The 21,878-nt window shown below is 46.4% G+C and overlaps 1 protein-coding gene and 1 non-coding gene across 2 annotated transcripts in view; both read left to right on the plus strand.

Annotated features, from left to right (window-relative positions):
* Positions 1–21,878, plus strand: part of AP1G1 (adaptor related protein complex 1 subunit gamma 1) — a 707,422-nt gene that overhangs the window by 364,647 nt on the left and 320,897 nt on the right. Inside the window, exon 11 of the mRNA XM_069217071.1 lies at positions 14,557–14,670. Coding sequence (XP_069073172.1) covers positions 14,557–14,670 — 114 coding nt within the window. The remainder of the gene's footprint in view (positions 1–14,556; positions 14,671–21,878) is intronic.
* LOC138268912 (small nucleolar RNA SNORD71) lies at positions 14,870–14,952 on the plus strand. The gene has a single exon (XR_011200200.1). It is a non-coding gene; the product is annotated as a small nucleolar RNA SNORD71 (small nucleolar RNA).

Here is a 21,878-nt window from a genome sequence, read left to right on the forward strand (position 1 = left end):
AAAACCCCCCTGGTCTGCCCCCGAGGACACAGGCACTTTCCTGCGACTGGCAGACTGCAACCGGGCACCCCTGTTCTCCTTTGGTGCCTATGTGTTTTGGGCACCTGTTTGACCTCTGCACCTGACCGGCCCTGAGATGCAGGTGTGGTAACTTTGGGGTTGTCTTGAACCCCCAACGGTGGGCTGCCTAGGCTTCAACTTTGAGACTTGCAACTGTTTTACTTACCTTCAAAACTAACCTTTACTTACCTCCCCCAGGAACTGTTGATTTTTGCAGTGTCCGCTTTTGAAATAGCTTATTGCCGTTTTTACAAAGAATGTACATGATATTGTGTTCATTCAAAGTTCCTAAAGTATCTAAGTGAAGTACCTTGCATTGAAAGTGTTTACTGCCAATCTTGAACCTGTGGTTCTTAAAATAAACTAAGAAAATATATTTTTCAATATAAAAACCTATTGGCCTGGAGTAAGTCTTTGAGTGTGTGTTCCTCATTTATTTCCTGTGTGTACAACAAATGCTTAACACTACCCTCTGATAAGCCTACTACTCGACCACACTACCTCAAAATAAAGCATTAGAATTATCTACTTTTGCCACATATCATACCTCTAAGGGGAACCTTGGACTCTGTGCACAATTTCTTACTTTGAAATAGTATATACAGGGCCTACTTCCTACAATAAATGCTCATGAATGTCGAGAGAGAGACCTACAAATAATGGATTTGACATTGAAGCAGTTGACATTAAGGACCAAATGTACGAACACTCTGTTTTGCGATTACCTAATTGCGACAAATTGCAGTTAGCAATTAGGTCATCACAAAATGGAGAATGATCGTACGTGGAAGCGCCCCTATTTGCGACTCGCTATTTATGCGACTCGCAGATAGGTGAGTTACATTTAGCGATTTGCTAAATAGTGAATGGAATTGCAAATTGTCATTCTCGAATAGTGAATGAAATAGCAGTTTGCACACGCTATCTTAAACACTTGAAAGTACTTCCCGAGTCAGGTGCTTGAGCCCCTAACCTTGAAGTACTCATCATTTCCATACTGTGCAGCCCACGGAGAGGAGACGGAGCAGACTGCTGCTGCTGTGAGTGAGTGTTGAGGCAAGGAAGACAAACCTCCTGCTAAAAGTGCCAAGTTAGGATTCTGAAAAGGAGTCTGGGGGGAGAAGGAGAAAACTGAAATTCACTGAAAAAGAGCTAGAAATCCTCACTGTGTAATGCTGTAACCATCATGAGCAGCTCTTTGGCATGGCCTCAATGATGGTCCCTGAGGCTCAAAAAAGATAAATCTGGTTGGAAATGCAGGCCAGAATCAACGCTGTTGGAGTGACAGAGGTGTCTGTGGATGAAATCTGGTGGTGTGACCTCAGGTCAAGAACAAAGGAGAAGGTGGCTGCGCACCTGGCTGATAATCGTGTCATAGGAGGAGGACCTTGTACAGCACCACCACCCACCGCCATGGAGACTCAAGTGGAAGGCACCACTGACCCAGAGGCAGTGCCGGATTTTGGGCATATTGCACCTTAACAGCAGGACCTAACCCAGGTATGGGCAGCATGACCCCCTAAATGTATACAGACACAGGTATAATTAGCCTTCACTACAGTCATACAAGTGGATACTGGGACATTTAGTACAGTGGACATAATGTAATATGCATATAATTTTAATATGTATTTACAACAAACCAATGTCATGCAGAGACAAATCAAACACAAACAGTAATTGTAATTTTCTACTGTACTACAGACAGCGCCACACAGCACACAGGAGGGGCTGACTCAGGTGATGGTGGTACCACTCATATGGATGAGGAGGACAATCAGCAGCACACATACTGTGCATCCCTATCATCACAAGGGCACAGTAGTGTTGCATGTTCACCACAGTATGCATCTGAAGAGGGATTCCCTGCCCAAGCACAGCCAAGCATTGACATGGTTCCTGTGGTTAGACCACGCCAGCAGCACCTTCTGGGACACGGTACACCAAGACGCAGGCCAAGATCTGTTGCACAGGCAATCCCCTCCAGTCCACAAACTGTTGACACCTACCAGCTGTTGGGAGGCATAGAGAACTGAATGTGGCAGGTTCAACACCTGCTATAAAAACAGATTAAAATCGTGAATAGAAGGTTACAGACTGTGCAGCAATGTCAGTCTGATTGGCCAGTGTGTCCAGACAGTCAGCAGAAAAGCAGGATGACATGGACACGAGGATAGGACATCAGCAATTGAATGCTTGTGTCCCACTTGCTACGTATGACACAAACCAGAAGCACAAGGAGAGGTACCTTGCTACCAAACTGGGCATGTTAAGCCGCTCAGTTGGCCGATTGGCACATGCCACAACTACCCTATGCAGGAGGACTGTTAATGTCAAGGTAGAACTCGGCCACTTCAACTGGTGATGTTGCAAGGGGATTGCAGCTCCTGACATCAGCCGTGGCAGCATTGCAAACAGCACGCATTCAGGTGGTACAGCAGGTGACGGTCAGGGGAGTAAGGACTGCTCTAACAACAGTAGATCCACCATTAATACCACAACCCAAAGATGCAGGAGCCACATACATGCTGAGACAGATGAGCAGAGTATCTCATCAATTCGCAGGGGCAGAAAGGATTTATGATGTTAAATCAGTGTGTTACCCACATTTGGAAATGTACATTTCTGGTGAATTAGCCAGCATTGCCTACTTCACTGTTTTTTTATGATGCAATTGACATACATACCTGTCATTAAAGTAAGACGTTTCCAAGCATCAATTGTCTGTTTTTTTGTTCACATGATCAACTGCTTGGATAACTTTCTACTCACCTTCCAAAATAATTGTTGAGAATGTGGTCCAGTCACTGTCTTCCCTCTTGTCGTCTGTGCGCTGCTGTTTTTAAGATGCAATATTGTCATCTTCTGACTCAGTCTGATGTTGTGATGTGTAGTCCTCTCCTGGTGGGAATACTGTGCCGCATTGCACAAGTTGCTGTGATTTTGCATGCTTATTCTGTTGCGTACTGTAGTGCCCCTCCACTCTTGTACAGACACTGAAATCTGTTTTTCAACAGTCCGAACGTCAGCGGAATTATCCCACTTGTGTGTCTATGCGCAACATTGTAGCGCTTATCACTGGTGTTGTTTGGTTAGAGTATGATGCCAGTATCCGGGGTCTCAAGGTAATGCATTGTCACCAGTGAATAGATATGCACATGAATGTTAGGTCACAACATGAATGTCACAGTAATACCGTTCACAAATTGTAGTACGCTGCATTACCTAATAGAGAGCTATTATCAAACTCCCCATGTTCTAGCCGTTGGAAGATGCCACTGTGCCTGAACATGAAGGAATCGTATGTGCTTCCTGGATACTGGAATGCAATCTCAGTGATGATGTTTGCATTGCACACCACTTGTATATTAACTGAATGTATGTTTTTGTGGTTTTGTAATATGTATTCCAGGTGCGATGGTGGGCATTTGGCCACATGTATTCCATACACACCATACCACATGTGGAAAATTGACAATCCTATAGAAATGTGGTCTATCATATGTGGGGGTGAAATATCCAGGAAGTAAAGGCCCACAGTCCTTACAAATCTAGGATCTGGTATAAATCATGACCACAACTATTGTGGGCCATTTTCTAGAAAAAAAAGTCTCTAGAAAAAAGAAATAACAAATCATATTTTAAGTGAACTGTATCTGAATCCTAATCATCCTGATGTGGAATCTGTACACTAACCAAGAAGCAGCAGTGAGGACCAATTATGGAGAACACAAGTGGTTCAGTGTTCCAAAAGGTGTTAAACAAGGCTGTATCCTAGGAGCATACTGTGAGACAATCAGGACTTTGTTCAGACCAGAATTAAAATTGGACGAAGAAAAATCAACAACCTATGGTATGTTGATGACTCAACCCTGATTGCGCAAAGTGTTGAACATCTGAAAGCAATGATTGTCAAGATCTGAGTGGGAAAGACAAAAATCAGGACAACAGTAAGCCTACAAAGTCTCAGAATTGACAGTGAAGAAGTAGAGATAGTCAAAGACTTCATTTTCTTATGATTGCATCTGAGTCGAGATGGTGATTGCAGTCCTGAAGTTAGAATACAGCTATTACTAGGAAGAAAAGCAATAATGAGCCTGAACAAATTGAAAAAACAGTAGAGACATCTTGCTGACAAATACATAAATCGTCAAAGCAACGGTCTTTCCTGTAACAATGTATGGGTGTGAAAACTGGACGACTGAACAATGATTATAGAACAATTGACTCCTTTTAAATCTGGTCCAGATCATGTCGGAACTTTTACTAGAATCGTTTGATAAAAATTAAGCTCAAGTATTTTGGTCACAAAACCGGAAGAGAAGGCTCCTTGGAAGAATCCATTATGTTGGGAATAATGGCCGGTAAATGGAAAATAGGAAGACCAAGATAACCGTGGTTAGATGCAGTCAAGAAGGACACAAAGGTCTCCGAGACCTAAAAAAATTCTGTTATCGACCGAAACAATTGGAGGAGTGTTATCTTTTGAAGAGATGACACGACTAGATGAGTAAAACATCTGAATGTTCATACTAATCCAGACAGCAACACTGAACGAGTGATACTATATTGAGAGGGACACATGATCTTTAAACTGCATGCATTGAAATCGGATCTAAATGAAATAAGTGAGCTTGCCATTTTATTTTTTACTTTTGTTCATGGTATAAGAGCTTACAGAAAGCTACGTCACTCTATGTCCAGGCATTTAACAGTATACCAACTGTTGGGGAGGCATTCTCATATCTTCCGAGCTTGCCATTCAGGTGACCACCATCAAGACCATAATCTGCACCTTCAGCATCACAATGATCGCCTTTGGAGAAACTCGGTGTCAAAGTGCATTGAGTCATTCAACATCAAAGATAACAATGCTGGTACATTAACCCTCAACAGTTGTATTACACTGACCATCTGTAAGACTGATATAAACACTCACTCAATTGGTGTCCTCCATGCAGATGATCACCCTGATAACAAAGGTTCTGGCCAAAGATTCAATGCACACCCTTTACAACCTTTGAACCTTTGTCAAAAACAACATATGGTTCAGCCCACCTAGCCATGGCTCTGTTTGATAAGATGCCCCTACTGTAGGTGGAACTTGATTCTCACCCCTCCCCTGCGGAATATCCTCCTAGCCACAACAGTAACACAGAAGATAATTTGATGAACTTTCTTTAATGGCTCAGTGGTCATTGCTAGACAATCTAAATATTAATGTATTCCAAATAAACTTTTTTCCTCTTTAACTTCAGCCATACGGATGAATCCTTAATTATATCATTTTACACACAAGACACAGGTAAAAATAGTCTACTGTGGTATGACAGTTTTTTTCAACCAACCTTGAAGGCTAACGTGTACCCTATGGCTAGTTATTGAGATTTGCTTGAAGAAAGATGATTACTTTTCCTTTGTGTCCAGTCTCCTGGAGTAGCTGAAAGAACAGGGCTGCCTCACAAGACTGCTGACCTAGTACACACCCAGAAACACTACTTATGCCTAAGATCAGCTATGCCTTGACCAAGTAAAAAATGTCACAATATTTTGACATGAAACCAACAGAGTCTAGAGGATCATCAGGAAACATTGACACTTGGTGAATCCATTTCAAGGCCCTGAATAAAACTCATAATAACTTTTTATATTAGCATTAACATTCAACAAAATCATCTTCATTTAGATTCAAAATTACATAGTAAGATATTTCTTTACTTAATGTCCGTGGCCTACTACAAGTACCATGCTATTTATTCGGGCAGCTTTATGGACCAGGATTTCCAGTCTGGAATGTTGTGTTTTATCCTGAAATGAAGTTCACTGAACTAAATGCATTTACATATAAAATGTTAAATTGACAATGTCCCTCGGTGAAGATCCAAGTTACGCATCAGCCCCTTGATGCAGCATGTGGGCTCAATTAGGCAGGTCTGGCAACACCCCATTAACAGCTTATTCCCCTAAGATAAACCGGTCTATCCTAGTTCCTTTATTTGGTTGACTTGCATACAGTCCTCACAAGTGGAAAAAACAGTGCAAATCTTTGGAGTTCAGAAATAAGTCCAGACATCACTACCATTCAGAATTAAGTTTTGGTATGTGGCCAATTGGTCCACCCCTCTTAATATTATGTAAATTGGCCTAATATTACTTAAAGGGCAAAAACCTATCTTTTCAGACAACTGTAATTGTAACACCATGGCTGCTTAAGAAGTATAAATCACCCAATTTCTTGCAACAAGTGCCTTAGCTGGACTCCTGGATAGTGTCAGATGTGAGAAAGAAGCATGCTTCTTTTCACCATAGACATCTGTTCTCCTCAATAGAGAAATCAAATGCATTGATGCAGCAGGATGAAAGATATGTGACACAGAAGCGACAGTTTTCAAAACAGACAGTGCTTCAGCTCTTCAAGAAAGTTTTGATAGAGCTCATTCGAGACTGTAGAGTTTTTCCCAACCCCCTTAGTAGCAAACACAGACTTGCCTTTTTGGAGGTGGGGCAGGAAGGCTTATTGGTCTTGTAGGAAGTTGGCTCTGTATGTGCTATTTCAAAGTAAGGAATAGCATGCACAGAGTCCAAGGGTTCCCCTTAGAGGTAAAATAGTGGTAGAAATAGATAATACTAATGCTCTATTTTGTGGTAGTGTGGTCGAGCAGTAGGCTTATCCAAGGAGTAGTGTTAAGCATTTGTTGTACATACACATAGACAATAAATGAGGTACACACACTCAGAGACAAATCCAGCCAATAGGTTTTGTATAGAAAAATATCTTTTCTTAGTTTATTTTAAGAACCACAGGTTCAAATTCTACATGTAATATCTCATTTGAAAGGTATTGCAGGTAAGTACTTTAGGAACTTTAAATCATAAAAATTGCATGTATACTTTTCAAGTTATTGACAAATAGCTGTTTTAAAAGTGGACACTTAGTGCAATTTTCACAGTTCCTAGGGGAGGTAAGTATTTGTTAGGTTAACCAGGTAAGTAAGACACTTACAGGGCTCAATTCTTGGTCCAAGGTAGCCCACCGTTGGGGGTTCAGAGCAACCCCAAAGTCACCACACCAGCAGCTCAGGGCCGGTCAGGTGCAGAGTTCAAAGTGGTGCCCAAAACACATAGGCTAGAATGGAGAGGAGGGGGTGCCCCGGTTCCGGTCTGCTTGCAGGTAAGTACCTGCGTCTTCGGAGGGCAGACCAGGGGGGTTTTGTAGGGCACCGGGGGGGACACAAGTCCACACAGAAATTTCACCCTCAGCGGCGCGGGGGCGGCCGGGTGCAGTGTAGAAACAAGCGTCGGGTTCGCAATGTTAGTCTATGAGAGATCTCGGGATCTCTTCAGCGCTGCAGGCAGGCAAGGGGGGGGTTCCTCGGGGAAACCTCCACTTGGGCAAGGGAGAGGGACTCCTGGGGGTCACTTCTCCAGTGAAAGTCCGGTCCTTCAGGTCCTGGGGGCTGCGGGTGCAGGGTCTCTCCCAGGTGTCGGGACTTTAGGTTCAAAGAGTCGCGGTCAGGGGAAGCCTCGGGATTCCCTCTGCAGGCGGCGCTGTGGGGGCTCAGGGGGGACAGGTTTTGGTACTCACAGTATCAGAGTAGTCCTGGGGTCCCTCCTGAGGTGTTGGATCGCCACCAGCCGAGTCGGGGTCGCCGGGTGCAGTGTTGCAAGTCTCACGCTTCTTGCGGGGAGCTTGCAGGGTTCTTTTAAAGTTGCTGGAAACAAAGTTGCAGCTTTTCTTGGAGCAGGTCCGCTGTCCTCGGGAGTTTCTTGTCTTTTCGAAGCAGGGGCAGTCCTCAGAGGATGTCGAGGTCGCTGGTCCCTTCGGAAGGCGTCGCTGAAGCAGGATCTTTGGAAGGCAGGAGACAGGCCGGTGAGTTTCTGGAGCCAAGGCAGTTGTCGTCTTCTGGTCTTCCGCTGCAGGGGTTTTCAGCTGGGCAGTCCTTCTTCTTGTAGTTGCAGGAATCTGATTTTCTAGGGTTCAGGGTAGCCCTTAAATACTAAATTTAAGGGCGTGTTTAGGTCTGGGGGGTTAGTAGCCAATGGCTACTAGCCCTGAGGGTGGGTACACCCTCTTTGTGCCTCCTCCCAAGGGGAGGGGGTCACAATCCTAACCCTATTGGGGGAATCCTCCATCTGCAAGATGGAGGATTTCTAAAAGTTAGAGTCACTTCAGCTCAGGACACCTTAGGGGCTGTCCTGACTGGCCAGTGACTCCTCCTTGTTTTTCTCATTATTTTCTCCGGCCTTGCCGCCAAAAGTGGGGCCTGGCCGGAGGGGGCGGGCAACTCCACTAGCTGGAGTGTCCTGCTGGGTTGGCACAAAGGAGGTGAGCCTTTGAGGCTCACCGCCAGGTGTGACAATTCCTGCCTGGGAGAGGTGTTAGCATCTCCGCCCAGTGCAGGCTTTGTTACTGGCCTCAGAGTGACAAAGGCACTCTCCCCATGGGGCCAGCAACATGTCTCGGTTTGTGGCAGGCTGCTAAAACTAGTCAGCCTACACAGATAGTCGGTTAAGTTTCAGGGGGCACCTCTAAGGTGCCCTCTGTGGTGTATTTTACAATAAAATGTACACTGGCATCAGTGTGCATTTATTGTGCTGAGAAGTTTGATACCAAACTCCCCAGTTTTCAGTGTAGCCATTATGGTGCTGTGGAGTTCGTGTTTGACAAACTCCCAGACCATATACTCTTATGGCTACCCTGCACTTACAATGTCTAAGGTTTTGTTTAGACACTGTAGGGGTACCATGCTCATGCACTGGTACCCTCACCTATGGTATAGTGCACCCTGCCTTAGGGCTGTAAGGCCTGCTAGAGGGGTGTCTTACCTATACTGCATAGGCAGTGAGAGGCTGGCATGGCACCCTGAGGGGAGTGCCATGTCGACTTACTCGTTTTGTCCTCACTAGCACACACAAGCTGGCAAGCAGTGTGTCTGTGCTGAGTGAGAGGTCTCCAGGGTGGCATAAGACATGCTGCAGCCCTTAGAGACCTTCCTTGGCATCAGGGCCCTTGGTACCAGAAGTACCAGTTACAAGGGACTTATCTGGATGCCAGGGTCTGCCAATTGTGGATACAAAAGTACAGGTTAGGGAAAGAACACTGGTGCTGGGGCCTGGTTAGCAGGCCTCAGCACACTTTCAATTGTAAACATAGCATCAGCAAAGGCAAAAAGTCAGGGGGCAACCATGCCAAGGAGGCATTTCCTTACAGGTCTCATGAACAATTCCATTGATTCAGCAAACGTCGTCATATCTTAATACTACAGTGACCTCGCTTAGATGTTCCCTGTGTCTTTTCTATATAACTTTTATGTACAGATGCACAGTTGAAGATTATGAAGTTTCTTTTCACTGGGATGCTCCTATTTGGACCCCGTACAGATGAAGTGTGGACCGCTGCCTGCTCTGAAAGAATGAAACTGACAAGTTTAATTTTTTTCGTTTGTAATGCATCTCGTTTTCCTTTATTTAAAAGCAGTCACAGACATGGGGGTCTGCTGTCTCCAGCAGGCCATCATCCCTGTGAGTGCTACGACTCGCAAGGGGGTCGCAAATTGCGACCCACCTCATTAATATTAATGAGGTGGGCTTTGCGACCCCCTTGCAACTCGCAGATGGTGTCAGGGGCACCATCCGGCTTTGCGACTTGCAAGTCGCAAAGCCGGAACTTCCTAAATCTGGCCCTTAGTTCCTCCAGCTCCCCTCTAATGATTTCACTTCCTTGGGTAGGGGACTGCCTTTCACATTCCACTTTTTTAGTATATGGTTTGGCCCTTCCCTAGAGGCCCCACTATTTGCTATTGCTTTTACCAGTACCTATTGACTTCTATGCTGTTTACTGATTTCTAATGTGTATATAATGGAGTGTTTACTTACCTCCAGTTGGGGTATTGTCTATATAATAATTTACTATTTGTGTTAATATAATAAAGTACCTTTATTTTTGTAACACTGTGTGGTTCTTACATGTGTGTAAGTGCCTTTTGACTGTAGTGGTATTGCATAAGCTTTGCATGTCTCCTAGATAAGTCTTGACTGCTCATCCACAGTTCCCTCCAGAGAGCCCTGGCTTCCTGGACACTACCTACATGTCACTAATGGGGGATACTTGGACCTGGTATAGGGTGACAACACATAGGTGTCCACCACAACCCCACAGACCATCTTCCTGCACCTCACCTTCCCAACTACCCCTCCATGCATGCCACATCTTATGACCAGATGACTGAGGATCATTTATCACTTCTTCGCGAGGAAGTTGCAGCTCTTTTGGCCAAGGGAGCCAAAGAGAGGGCTCTGGTGCAAGTATTGGGCTGTGGTCGCTATTCCTGCTTCATTTTGGTCCCCAAAAAGAACAAGGATATTCGCCCTATGTTAGACCTACTAGCCCTAAATATCTTCCTCAAGAAGAACTTCAAAATGTTCACATTGGCTCAGGTCTTGTCAGCCCTGGATCCAGGAGACTGGATGGTAGTGTTGGACTTGCAGGACACTTATTTTCGCAAGCCGGTTCTACCTGCTCACAAATGTTACTTGCAAATTATGGTAGGCCACGAGCACTTTAAGTTCACCATGATCTCCTTAAACCTTACCAGCACCCCTTGGGTGTTCACCAAGGTGATGGCAGTAGTTGCGGTTCATCTGCGCAGATCAGAGGTGTATCAGTTTCCCCTTTCTCATCAACTGTCAGCTGAAGGCGATTTCGCCCCAGGCTGTCATCTCCCCCTCCAGACAACGGAGGACCTCCTGCATTCTCTGGGGTTCATTATAAATGTACCGAAGTCATCCCTGACTCCCCCTCTGATGTTCCCTTTCATTGGAACTCTTATGGACATATTGCAGTTTCAGGCTTACCCTCCCGAGTGGCGAGTCCATGTTATTCAGGCTAGGATTCAGATGTTTCAGCCTCTATCCTGGATTTCAATGAGGCTTACTCTTAGGCTAGTAGGCCTCATGGCCTCCTGATCCTGCTTGTGACACCTGCCCGCTGACATATGTGAGCTCTGCAGTGGGATCTGAAGTTCCAGTGGGCATAGCATCAGGGGAATTTCGCCAACTTGATCAGGATATCAAAGGGAACTGCAAAGGGACTGCAGTGGTGGCTAATGAACCGTGATTGTGTCAAAAGCAGACTCCTCCCCCTTCCTCAACCAGAATTCACAGTGGGTGATCTGGAAGAGGTTCATGACTCTGGCATCCGGCAGGATCTGGACTCTACTTCAACTAGCTGGAGCTCCGAGCAATCCGGCTGGTATTGCAAGCATTCTTCCCTTTATCTAATGGAAGATAGTGCAGGTGTTCTTGGACAACACCATCGCCATGTGGTACTGCAACAAGCAGGGCAGTGTGGGGTCTTGGACCCTTTGTCAAAAGTTTCTGCGCCTCTGGCCATGGCTGGAACAGCAGGGCATAACCCTGATGGTTCAACACCTGGCAGGTTCTCTGAACACCAGGGCGGACAGTACTCAGCTGTCGATGACTAGTGGATCACGAATGGCGTCTGCACCTGGAGGTGTGTCGAGGTCTCTTTTAGCAGTGGGGAAAGCCTGGGTTAGCTCTGTTCACATCTGAAGAGAGCACCTATTATCAGCAGTTTTGCTCACTGAAGCTTCCAAGGCGGCAATCACTGAGACACTTTTTGTCTAGAGTGGGGCTCAGGCCTCCTGTACGCCTTTGCTTTACGGTGACAATACATGCTGCAGCCCATAGGGACTCTTTAGTACCCGTGCCCTAGCTACCTGGGATACCATTTCATTTACTAGGAACTCACAGGGGTGCCAAAGGTATTGCCAATTGGGGGAACAATTGTATAGTTTATGGAAAGAGATCTGGCACTGGGGACCTGGATAGCAGTAACTAGTCAGCCCACACTGGAAGTCGGGTATGTTTTCAGGGGGCATCTCTAAGATGCCCTCTGGGATGTATTTCACAATAAAATGTACACTGGCATCCATCAGTGTGCATTATTGTGCAGAGAAGTTTGATACCAAACTTCCCAGTTTTCAGTGTAGCCATTATGGTGCTGTGGAGTTTGTGTAGGACAGACTCCCAGACCATATACTCTTATGGCTACCCTGCACTTAATATGTCTAAGGTTTTGCTTAGACACTGTAGGGTCATAGTGCTCATGCACCTATGCCCTCACCTATGGTATAGTGCACCCTGCCTTAGGGCTGTAAGGCCTGCTAGAGGGGTGACTTATCTATACCATGGCAGTGTGAGGTTGGCATGGCACCCTGAGGGGAGTGCCATGTCGACTTACTCGTTTTCTCCCCACCAGCACACACAAGCTGGCAAGCAGTGTGTCTGTGCTGAGTGAGGGGTCCCCAGGGTGGCATAAGACATGCTGCAGCCCTTAGAGACCTTCCCTGGCATCAGGGCCCTTGGTACCAGGGGTACCAGTTACAAGGGACGTACCTGGATGCCAGGGTGTGCCAATTGTGAAAACAAAGGTACAGGTTTAGGGAAAGAACACTGGTGCTGGGGCCTACTTAGCAAGCCTCAGTACACTTTCAAATCATAACTGGCATCAGCAAAGGCAAAACGTCAGGGGGTAACCATGCCAAGGAGGCATTTCCTTACAACACTCCTCAGAAAAAAGGTGCCACCTTGGCATTTTTAGGAAACATTCCCATAGCTGACATATGTAGGGCTGCTACATGGTCCACCCCACACACCTTCACTAAGCATTATTATGTGGATATCGTAGCATGCCAACAGGCTAATGTAGGGCAGATAGTGCTACGTACACCTTTCCAGACCACTACAACACCCACAGGTTAACCACTTTTGGTATGCGCTCTGCTTTACAATCTATGCAGAGCATGTCTATCTACAGACACACATGCCACACAGTAAGCATCTGTTTGTAGCATGTAGTGCTGTAGATTCATATGCGCTCACCCTCCTCCCCAGACGCCTGTGGCCGTTGAAGGCTCTTCACATTTATCTCTTTATTCATTTGCATGGACATCTCTATCTTTACACTCAAAATACACTGTTCTCACCAGCCAGCGGGAAAACAATCTAACAATGGAGTTGATGCCCATGTACATTATCAACAGAAGGAGGAGTCACTACACCTTGTGGCTCGAAAGAATTTTCAAAGGAAAACTTGCAACATTCTGGACCCAACACTAGATGGCAGAAGTATGGAGAGCATGCGAGTCTACACCTCTACATGACACAAACACATGCTTACTGGGGAAGTAACATTTTTAGTTCTGTTTTTTGTGGGTTTTGTGGAACATGGCCTTATTCATTCTACACATGCTCAGAACTAAAAGAAAGACTTTAAAATAATGTGGTAGAATGCACTCCATGTGAACCAACAGCACCACAAGAAGCAAAGTAACTGAGAAAGACAAGTAATATTTCCCTCACATACCAGTCGGGGAGAAGATGGGTGCCATTCAGGGGTCATACAGGCATGAAGCTTTTCCCCTTCAGCCCATTATTCCTTTAAAGCTATCCACCAGTTTAAATGGCTCTTCCATCTGCATTGGGCAACTGGAATCTTACTGATTGGATAAAACTGTGGTCATCGGAAAATTGCTGAGACATTATATGATGGAACACTTTTTCTCTGTGTGGCAGCAGCTAGACTGTGAATGTTTTCTGCTACAACAGGTGCCGCCACTCTACTGTCTGGGCCTTGGCTGTATGACTCGATGTTCCAAAGGGCAAGCTGTGAGATTTATAAGTCTCCCTAGAAGATACATCTGTTTTTTCTTTTAAAGAGGGCTGAGGACTGAAAAATGGGAGGTCTCCTCTGAATGGATCGCATCAGACTTGTTGGGCTATCCATTGTTTTCACACCATTTTATTGAATATTCCCACACATCGATAGGGCCTCCACCCAATCGGGGTGCCCCCTTCAGTCTGTAAGAGTAGAGCACTTCAAGGATGAAAATGCCATTTTGAGAGCATCTTATTAGTTGCTAACTTCTAAAGGTTTCTTGATCCAATTGTTCCTGACCATTAAAGAAGTAGAGTAAGTGTTGAGGTGGTCCTTGTTCTACGAAACTCTGTGCAAGCAACTGGGAAAGCACAAGGGTAACATGCTAGAGTGAATAGTGTATAGGAGTCTGGGCCTCAGAAAGAGCTTGAGGTCAGCAGAGTCTGATGTAAGGAAAGTTAGAGACACAAAAGGTTGCACAAGGGCCAGTAGGAAGCCCACCCTTGCTGGAAACTAGGTTTGTTTTCATTAAGTATAATTTGTAAAAAATAAAAATAAAAATAAAGAATTTGAGGCTGTTTTGAGACACTTGAAGACAACCCTTGAAAAATGGCTAATTGTCAGGAGTATGACTTTTAATATTTGCAATTGTTTATTTTCTTGCCACTGTGACCATTGAATTGGACTGTAGACTGTTTGTTACATGGAGTCACTGAGATTTTCTTGCCAGTATTTCCTTGTGTTCTTCAGTCTTCTGTTTTCAGAGATTGAATTCTGCAAACCCAACCTTGAATTTAAAATGTGTTGTTTCCTCTTAGGTATGTGGCTTTAACTTCTTTACTTAAGACTGTGCAGACAGACCACAATGCAGTCCAGAGGCATCGTAGTACCATCGTGGACTGCCTGAAAGATCTGGATGTCTCCATAAAAAGGTATAATATTTGAATCCCTTAACTAATATATTAATCTTTTATTCCGATTGCTGTTTATCGGTATGAAAGTGTTTGTGATGTGCAAGGTTTATTACTGTTGTATGGAGAGTGTACCGTGCAAGTAAGTAGAGGTGGGCAGTCTACTTGACCTGCTGTGATGAAACATATATAGGAACTGGGCTCAATTAGTGGTTGTCTTAAAATGTTGGATGATGAAGATTTTGAGTGATCCATCGGCAGAGTACCAAACCATGCTGAGACTCAAACTCCTGACAACATCAATATTGGGAATGTAATGTGATAGCTGGCAATGAAAGCTTGATCCTGTTGTTTGAAAGTAAGAGGTAATAGTGTTCTTTTATATGTTAAAAATAACTTGTTATTCATATAAATTTAGCAATTGTAGCAAAGATAAGAATTTCTTGAATGTTCTGTTCCAGGCTAAACAGGTAGGCACCAATTACTGTTCATTATTATTATTACAATTCTATGTTGGGAAAGCTATTAGTCAACAATTATTTTCATATCACTCTGGCTGCTGCCCCCTGCATCCTTTGCTGTATTGTTAATCTTATCCATTATTTTCATGATGCTGTCTGTTTTCCATCTGCAGCAAATGCTCTTGAGTTTTTCTTGTTTCAAAATCTCTAGCTGTAGATGTGTTTTTGTATTTTTCTGGTGATAATCTGTTACTCAGTCGTGGCTAGCTTCATTAACAATAAATAAGTGTAGAATATCTCCATGTGTGGGATTCTGGAAGTACTTTCAATGTTAAAAAAAAAAGTCTCGAACAGTCAATGAATAAGATCTACTTGGAGCCAACATTCTCTATTTGTTTACACATTAAAGAATATAATAGGGCAGTGTTTATGGGATCTTCTGTAGGTGTGTGTGTGTGTGTGTGTGTGTGTGTGTGCATGAATGAATGTGTGTGTAGGAAAGTCCCTCTTTTTGCCATTTTTACCCCCACTTTTTGCCTGTTGTCAGTGTGCTTAGACTGTTTTCACTAGGATTCTGCTAACCAGGACCCCAGTGATTGTGCTCCCTCCTCTAAATTTGGTTACCTTTGTACCCCTTACACCCCACAATTGGCATACTGGTATACCCCTGTAAGTCCCTAGTACATGGTACTTAGGTACCCAGGGCATTGGTACACAAAGGGTCTCCCTTAGGCTGCAGGATGTATTGTGCCACCCATGGGAGCCCAAGCAAAATGTGTCTGCAGGCCTGCCATTTGCAGCCTGCATGAAAAGGGATATGCACCATTTCACTGCTGGTCACTATACCAGGCCACCGTAAGTCACCCCTGTGGTAGGCCCTTCCAGCCCTAAGGGCAGGGTGCATGTCCCTGTGTGTGTGGGCACCCCTGCAAGAGCATAGGTGGGCCTTCAAACTCCAGTTCAATTCCCTGGACTTCCTAAGTGCAGGCATGCCATTTTAGCTATGTACTGGCCATAGGTCACTCCCTATGGTCCAGCTACATAATGGTAACTCCGAAACTATGTAGGTTTGGTATCAGCATGTCAGAAGCATACCCCAATACTGATGCGATTATAGGTGGCATGATTCCCTGCACTCTAGAGGCTCCTTAGAGAATTCCCCCAGTATTGCTAGTACCAGTATTCCAGTGTATGTGAGCAGCTCACACTGCAGCAGCCCCTCAGTCAGGATTCTGCCCTTCTGCTGCTTGGCCAGCTCAAGCAGGGGAGGGCAGAACAAAGGATTTCCTGTGGGAGAAGGGTGCAACCTCTTCTCTCTTGGAAATCGGTGTTAAAGGCTGGAGGGGGGGGTAGCCTCCTCATGCCGTTGGCTTGCTTTGAAGGCGCATTTGGTGCCCTCCTTGTATAAACCAGTTTGCACCAGTTCAGGGACCACAGGTCCCTGCTCTGGTGCAAAACTGGACAATGGAAAGGGGGGTGACCACTTCTCTGTCCATCACCACCCGAGGGGTGGTGCCCAGAGTTCCTCCAGGTGGCTACTTGATTCTGCCATCTTGTACCCAAGTTGATCAGAGGCCCATAGGAGTATCTGAGTGGCCAGGTTAGGAAGGTGACGTCAAGGCTTTCTCTTGATAGGTGGTTACCTTGCTTAGGCTATTTAGCTTCCTGGGCTATTTAGGGTCTTCTTCTTGGGTGGGTCCTTAGATTAGATGTGCAAGATTTCAGCAGGACTCCTCAGCATCGTTTACTCCATCTTCCGGCCACTGGGACTGCAACTGGACCCTCCAGGAACCGACAGTCTGCAGCTCCAGTGACGACTTCACTCTGCAACATTGTTTCGCCGGCTCCTTCCAGCAGCTGCAACATTTCCCTGGCTGTGCATCTTCTGAGGGTGACCAGTCTTCAGCCTGCACAGGAAGTAAGAAGTAATCTCCCAGCTGTGTGGATTCTCTCTCCTCTGGAACTGCGTGGATCCTGCATCACAAGTGGTGGTCTGGAGTGGTCCTCTTGGTCATCTCTACCAACTGTCCATCTTGAGAGGCGGTAAGCACTTGTCTCTCCTTCTAGGACAGTGACCCTATGCACTGCAACTCTTGCAACTGCACTGCAACTCTTGCAACTACCAAGGCTTGTTTGTTCCTCCTCCAAGGGATCTTTGGGCTTCGTGTATCCCCGGCCCCCAGCACTCCTTCCTGCAACACACAGTCTCCTGCTTGCTGCTCCTGCGACACGGGATTCCTCTTCCGGTGTGCTGAGTGGGGGTCTCTGCGACTCCTGTGCCTGTTGCCTGTGGGCGCTGCCTCCTCATCTTGTGACTCTCCCAGCTGATGAGGGTCGAGTCCCCTGGGCCTTGCTGGTCCACTTCAGCCTTGCAAAACCTTTTTCTCAGACTCTTGCATTTGCCAAGGCTTGTTGGTGGTTTTCCAGCACCACTGACCGACTGCATCACGACCACCTACATGGGACATCACTTGCATTAATTCTGAAACTCCTCTTCTGCTCCTGTGCTGCACTGCTGCCTTTCTTCGTCCACTGTCGACCTGGCCCTGCATCGACAGGAGGGTCGATAGGCGCTCCTGCTACAGCTGGAAACTCCAACTCCAACTCCAACTGGACTTGGATCCTGACAGAAGAGGATCTGCAAAGAAAAAGGACCATCTTTGGTTTCTTCCAGTCTTGTCTGGGTCTTTCTCAGTCATTTTCCAAAGTCGTCCTGTTGGTGTGTGGGAAAACCAGGTAATTACTTCTCATCTCCGTGTCGCTGGGGGGCATTCTGGTACCCACTCTTGGGGTTCCTAGTTCCTCCAGCTCTCCTCTACTGATTCCACTTCTTTGGTTGGGGGTCTGCCGTTAACACTCCACTTTTTTACCATATGTTTGGCCCTCACCTAGGGCCTTCACTGTTTACTGTTGCCAATGCCCATTGCTTTCTATGCTATTTCCTGACTGCTAATGTGTATATAATAGTGTGTTTACTTACCTCCAGTTGTGGTATTGCCTATACAGTATGTTAGTGTTTGTGTTTTTTTTTTTTACACTGTGTGGTTCATTCATTCTTCCTAGACACTGCCTAGACTTCACTAATAGGGGATACCTGGACCTGGTATAAGGTGATAACACTAAGTGCTCGCCACACACGAGGCCAGCTTTCCTACATTGGTGGCAGTGGTGGGATAAGACTTTTGCAGTTGCCTTACTACTTTGTCACTAGTCACTTTACACATGAAAGATTAGTACTAACTGTTACTAAAATTGCACCTAGTTGTCAGGATGTCTAGTCTCCTAATTTTGAGTAGGCTAGGGTCTAGCATAGCCCTTGCTCCAAACTTTCCTTGGGAGCCCAGTTGTTGGAGTAGTTAGGTACATCTACCCCACTCTAGCAAGAAGGTCTTCAGTTGAGCACAACTCTCAGGCCCCAGACTCTCACTATGAGGGTTTTACTTCCCAAGAGCTGAGAGAGATGCGTGCCTCTAGAAAACTGAAGAAAGGGAGACATTCCAATAAGAGTCATGCTAGTAGGGTTACTCCTACAGGTTGACCAGGACAGTGCAGGCAGCCAGGAGGAAGAAGGAGTAGAAACTGACCCTCCAGTTCAAGACAGTGTAGACTTAATCTACACTGGGGAGGGTCAAGATGAACCTGGGGAACACCACAGCCCTGTTAGGAGCACTGTAGATGGGGTGGGGGGTGGAGGGCGACGGGCATGACAGTAGGCCCACCTTTACTCCTAGAGGGTTGGTCCAAAGAGCCCCCACGAGGAGGGTTAGGTCCTCCTCTGTCCATACCCATGCCTCCTCAATATCTGAGGGGACCCTTAGACAGGGAGCTTAGGAAACTGAGGTTGGAGGAGGCCAAGCTGAGGCTGTGCAGCAGCAACAGCTGGCCCTAGATAGGGAGGCCTTGACAGTGGAGAAGGAAAGACTGGATTTGTGGGCTAGCACCCCATGGTGGCAGCAATCTTCGCTTTAGGGACACAAGACCCATGGAGGACTCTTATCATTCCAGGAACCTGAGCAAGATTGTCCCACCTTACAAGGTGGGAGGTGACATTTACAAATGGTTTACTGCTTAGGAGAGGGCCTGTCAATTCCAGAAGGCCCCCCAAAGGAAGTGGGCGGCACTCTTGTGGCTCTCCTCCTCTGACAAAGGCAGACAGAACCTCCTCACTGTCAGAGTGGGAGATACAGACAATTGTACAGCTCTAAAAAGTGCACTGTTAGATGGTTTTGGTTTGACCTCTGAACAATACAGGCTCAAGTTCAGGTACACCAAAAAGGAGTCCTCCCAAGATTGGGTAGATTTTGTGAACTGTTCTGTGAAAGCTCTGGAAGGCTGGTTGCATGGGAGCAAAGTTTGTGGCTACCAGGGCTTATACAGTTTGATTCTGACAGAGCACATTTTGAATAACTATATGTTCGGTGGCATGTGTAGCTGCAGATACACATGTTGTGCATAGTCCGCCGTCTGGTGTTGGGTCGGAGTGTTACAAGTTGTTTTTGTTCGAAGAAGTCTTTTCGAGTCCCGAGACCGAGGGACTCCTCCTCCTTTGTTCCATTGCTCATGGGCGTCGACTCCATGTTAGATTGTTTTTTTTCCCGCCATCGGGTTCGGACGTGTTCCTTTTCGCTCCGGGTTTCGGGACGGAAAGATAGTCTTAACTTCGGAAAACTACGTCGGTATTGTTTCGCTCGGTATCGGGTAAGAATAGAATCGACACCGAATCGTGAAGAGCTCCGGTAGCCCTTCGGGGTAATTTCGATCCCCCCGTCGGGGCCTGGTCGGCCCAACCGCGTGTAACATCGACACTGATGGAACGGATCCCGTTCCGATTCTGTCCTAAATGCCACAATAAATATCCATATACAGACCAACATTTGGTCTGTAACTTGTGCCTGTCGCCCGAGCACAAGGAAGAAACGTGTGAGGCCTGTCGTGCGTTTCGGTCCCGAAAAAAGCTCCGTGACCGGCGAGCCAGAAGATTGCAGATGGTATCCACGCCGACAGGACACCGAGAGTTCGAGGGACAAGGAGAAGAAGAGGAAGCCTTCTCCATCCATGAATCGGACTCGGAGGAATTCGACGTCGAAGAAACCGTGAGTAAGACGTCGAAGCAAGCACCACACAATAAAACAGACAAGGCCCAGGGGACGCCACTGCCAACAGGCCATGGCTCAACCCATAAAGTAGGTGACCGTCCATCGGCACCGAAAAAGGCCGAACTGGTGCTGAGATCGTCCGACTCGGGTCGAGACACAGGCACGCAGCAATCTCGGGACCGAGAAAGTGCTGCCGAAAAAGATCGACGCCGAGACAGCGGAACCGAAGCTGCTCGACGCAGAGACAGCGGCACCGAGGAAGATCGACGCCGAGAAAGCTCGACGCCGAAAAAGAAAAAAATCTCCTCGGAGCCGAAAACAAGCAGAGACACAGTTTTGGTGCCAAAACGACCAGCAACCGAACCAACTGCCAGCTCATATACAGAGGAACAATCACTGTCCTCTCAAATGCGCAGACACAGATTTGAAGAAGAGTTACAGACCACTGATGTAGACCACTCACAAAAGCGGATCTTCATACAAAGTGGGACAGGGAAGATCAGCACTCTTCCCCCAATCAGGAGAAAAAGGAGACTCAAGTTCCAAACACAAGAACAAACCCCACAAAAAATGGTGAAGAAGGTAACTCCGCCACCCTCTCCTCCACTTGTAACTCACACATCACCGGCACAAACTCAGTCACATTCACCGCCTCATACCACCATGAGCCAAGACGACCAGGACGCTTGGGACCTATATGACGCCCCAGTATCAGACAATAGTCCTGAGTCGTACCCTACCAAGCCCTCCCCACCGGAGGACAGCACAGCGTATGCACAGGTGGTAGCTAGGGCAGCAGAATTCCATAACGTGTCGTTACACGCAGAACCTGTCGAGGATGACTTCCTTTTCAACACCCTCTCCTCCACCCATAGCTCCTACCAAAGCCTACCTATGCTTCCAGGAATGCTAAGGCACGCAAAGCAGATCTTCAAAGAACCTGTCAAAAGTAGAGCGATTACTCCAAGGGTGGAGAAAAAATATAAAGCACCGCCCACGGACCCTGCTTTTATCACCTCACAACTGCCACCAGATTCAGTCGTGGTAGGGGCAGCTCGCAAGAGAGCCAACTCGCACACATCAGGCGATGCACCACCTCCAGATAAAAAGAGCCGCAAGTTCGACGCAGCTGGGAAAAGGGTCGCAGTACAAGCTGCAAACCAGTGGCGCATCGCGAACTCTCAGGCGCTCCTAGCGCGATATGATAGAGCCCATTGGGACGAGATGCAGCATCTCATCGAGCATCTACCCAAAGAATTTCAAAAACGGGCAAAACAAGTGGTTGAGGAGGGACAAAACATCTCCAATAACCAAATACGCTCCTCTATGGACAGCGGCAAGAACAATAAATACCGCAGTAACCATAAGAAGGCACGCATGGTTGCGCACATCTGGCTTTAAACCGGAAATACAGCAAGCGGTGCTCAATATGCCGTTCAATGAACAACAATTGTTTGTACCCGAAGTGGACACGGCAATTGAGAAATTGAAAAAGGACACGGACACAGCCAAGGCCATGTGCGCACTCTATTCCCCGCAGGGCAGAGGCACTTTCGACACCTTCCGCAAAACAACCTTCAGAGGGGGATTTCGGGGTCAAGCCACACAAGCCAGCACCTCACAATCTACACCGTCTACCTACCAGGGACAGTACCAAAGGGGAGGCTTTCGG

This window comes from Pleurodeles waltl, chromosome 12, assembly GCF_031143425.1.
Source record: "Pleurodeles waltl isolate 20211129_DDA chromosome 12, aPleWal1.hap1.20221129, whole genome shotgun sequence".
Classification (NCBI taxonomy): Eukaryota; Metazoa; Chordata; class Amphibia; order Caudata; family Salamandridae; genus Pleurodeles; species Pleurodeles waltl.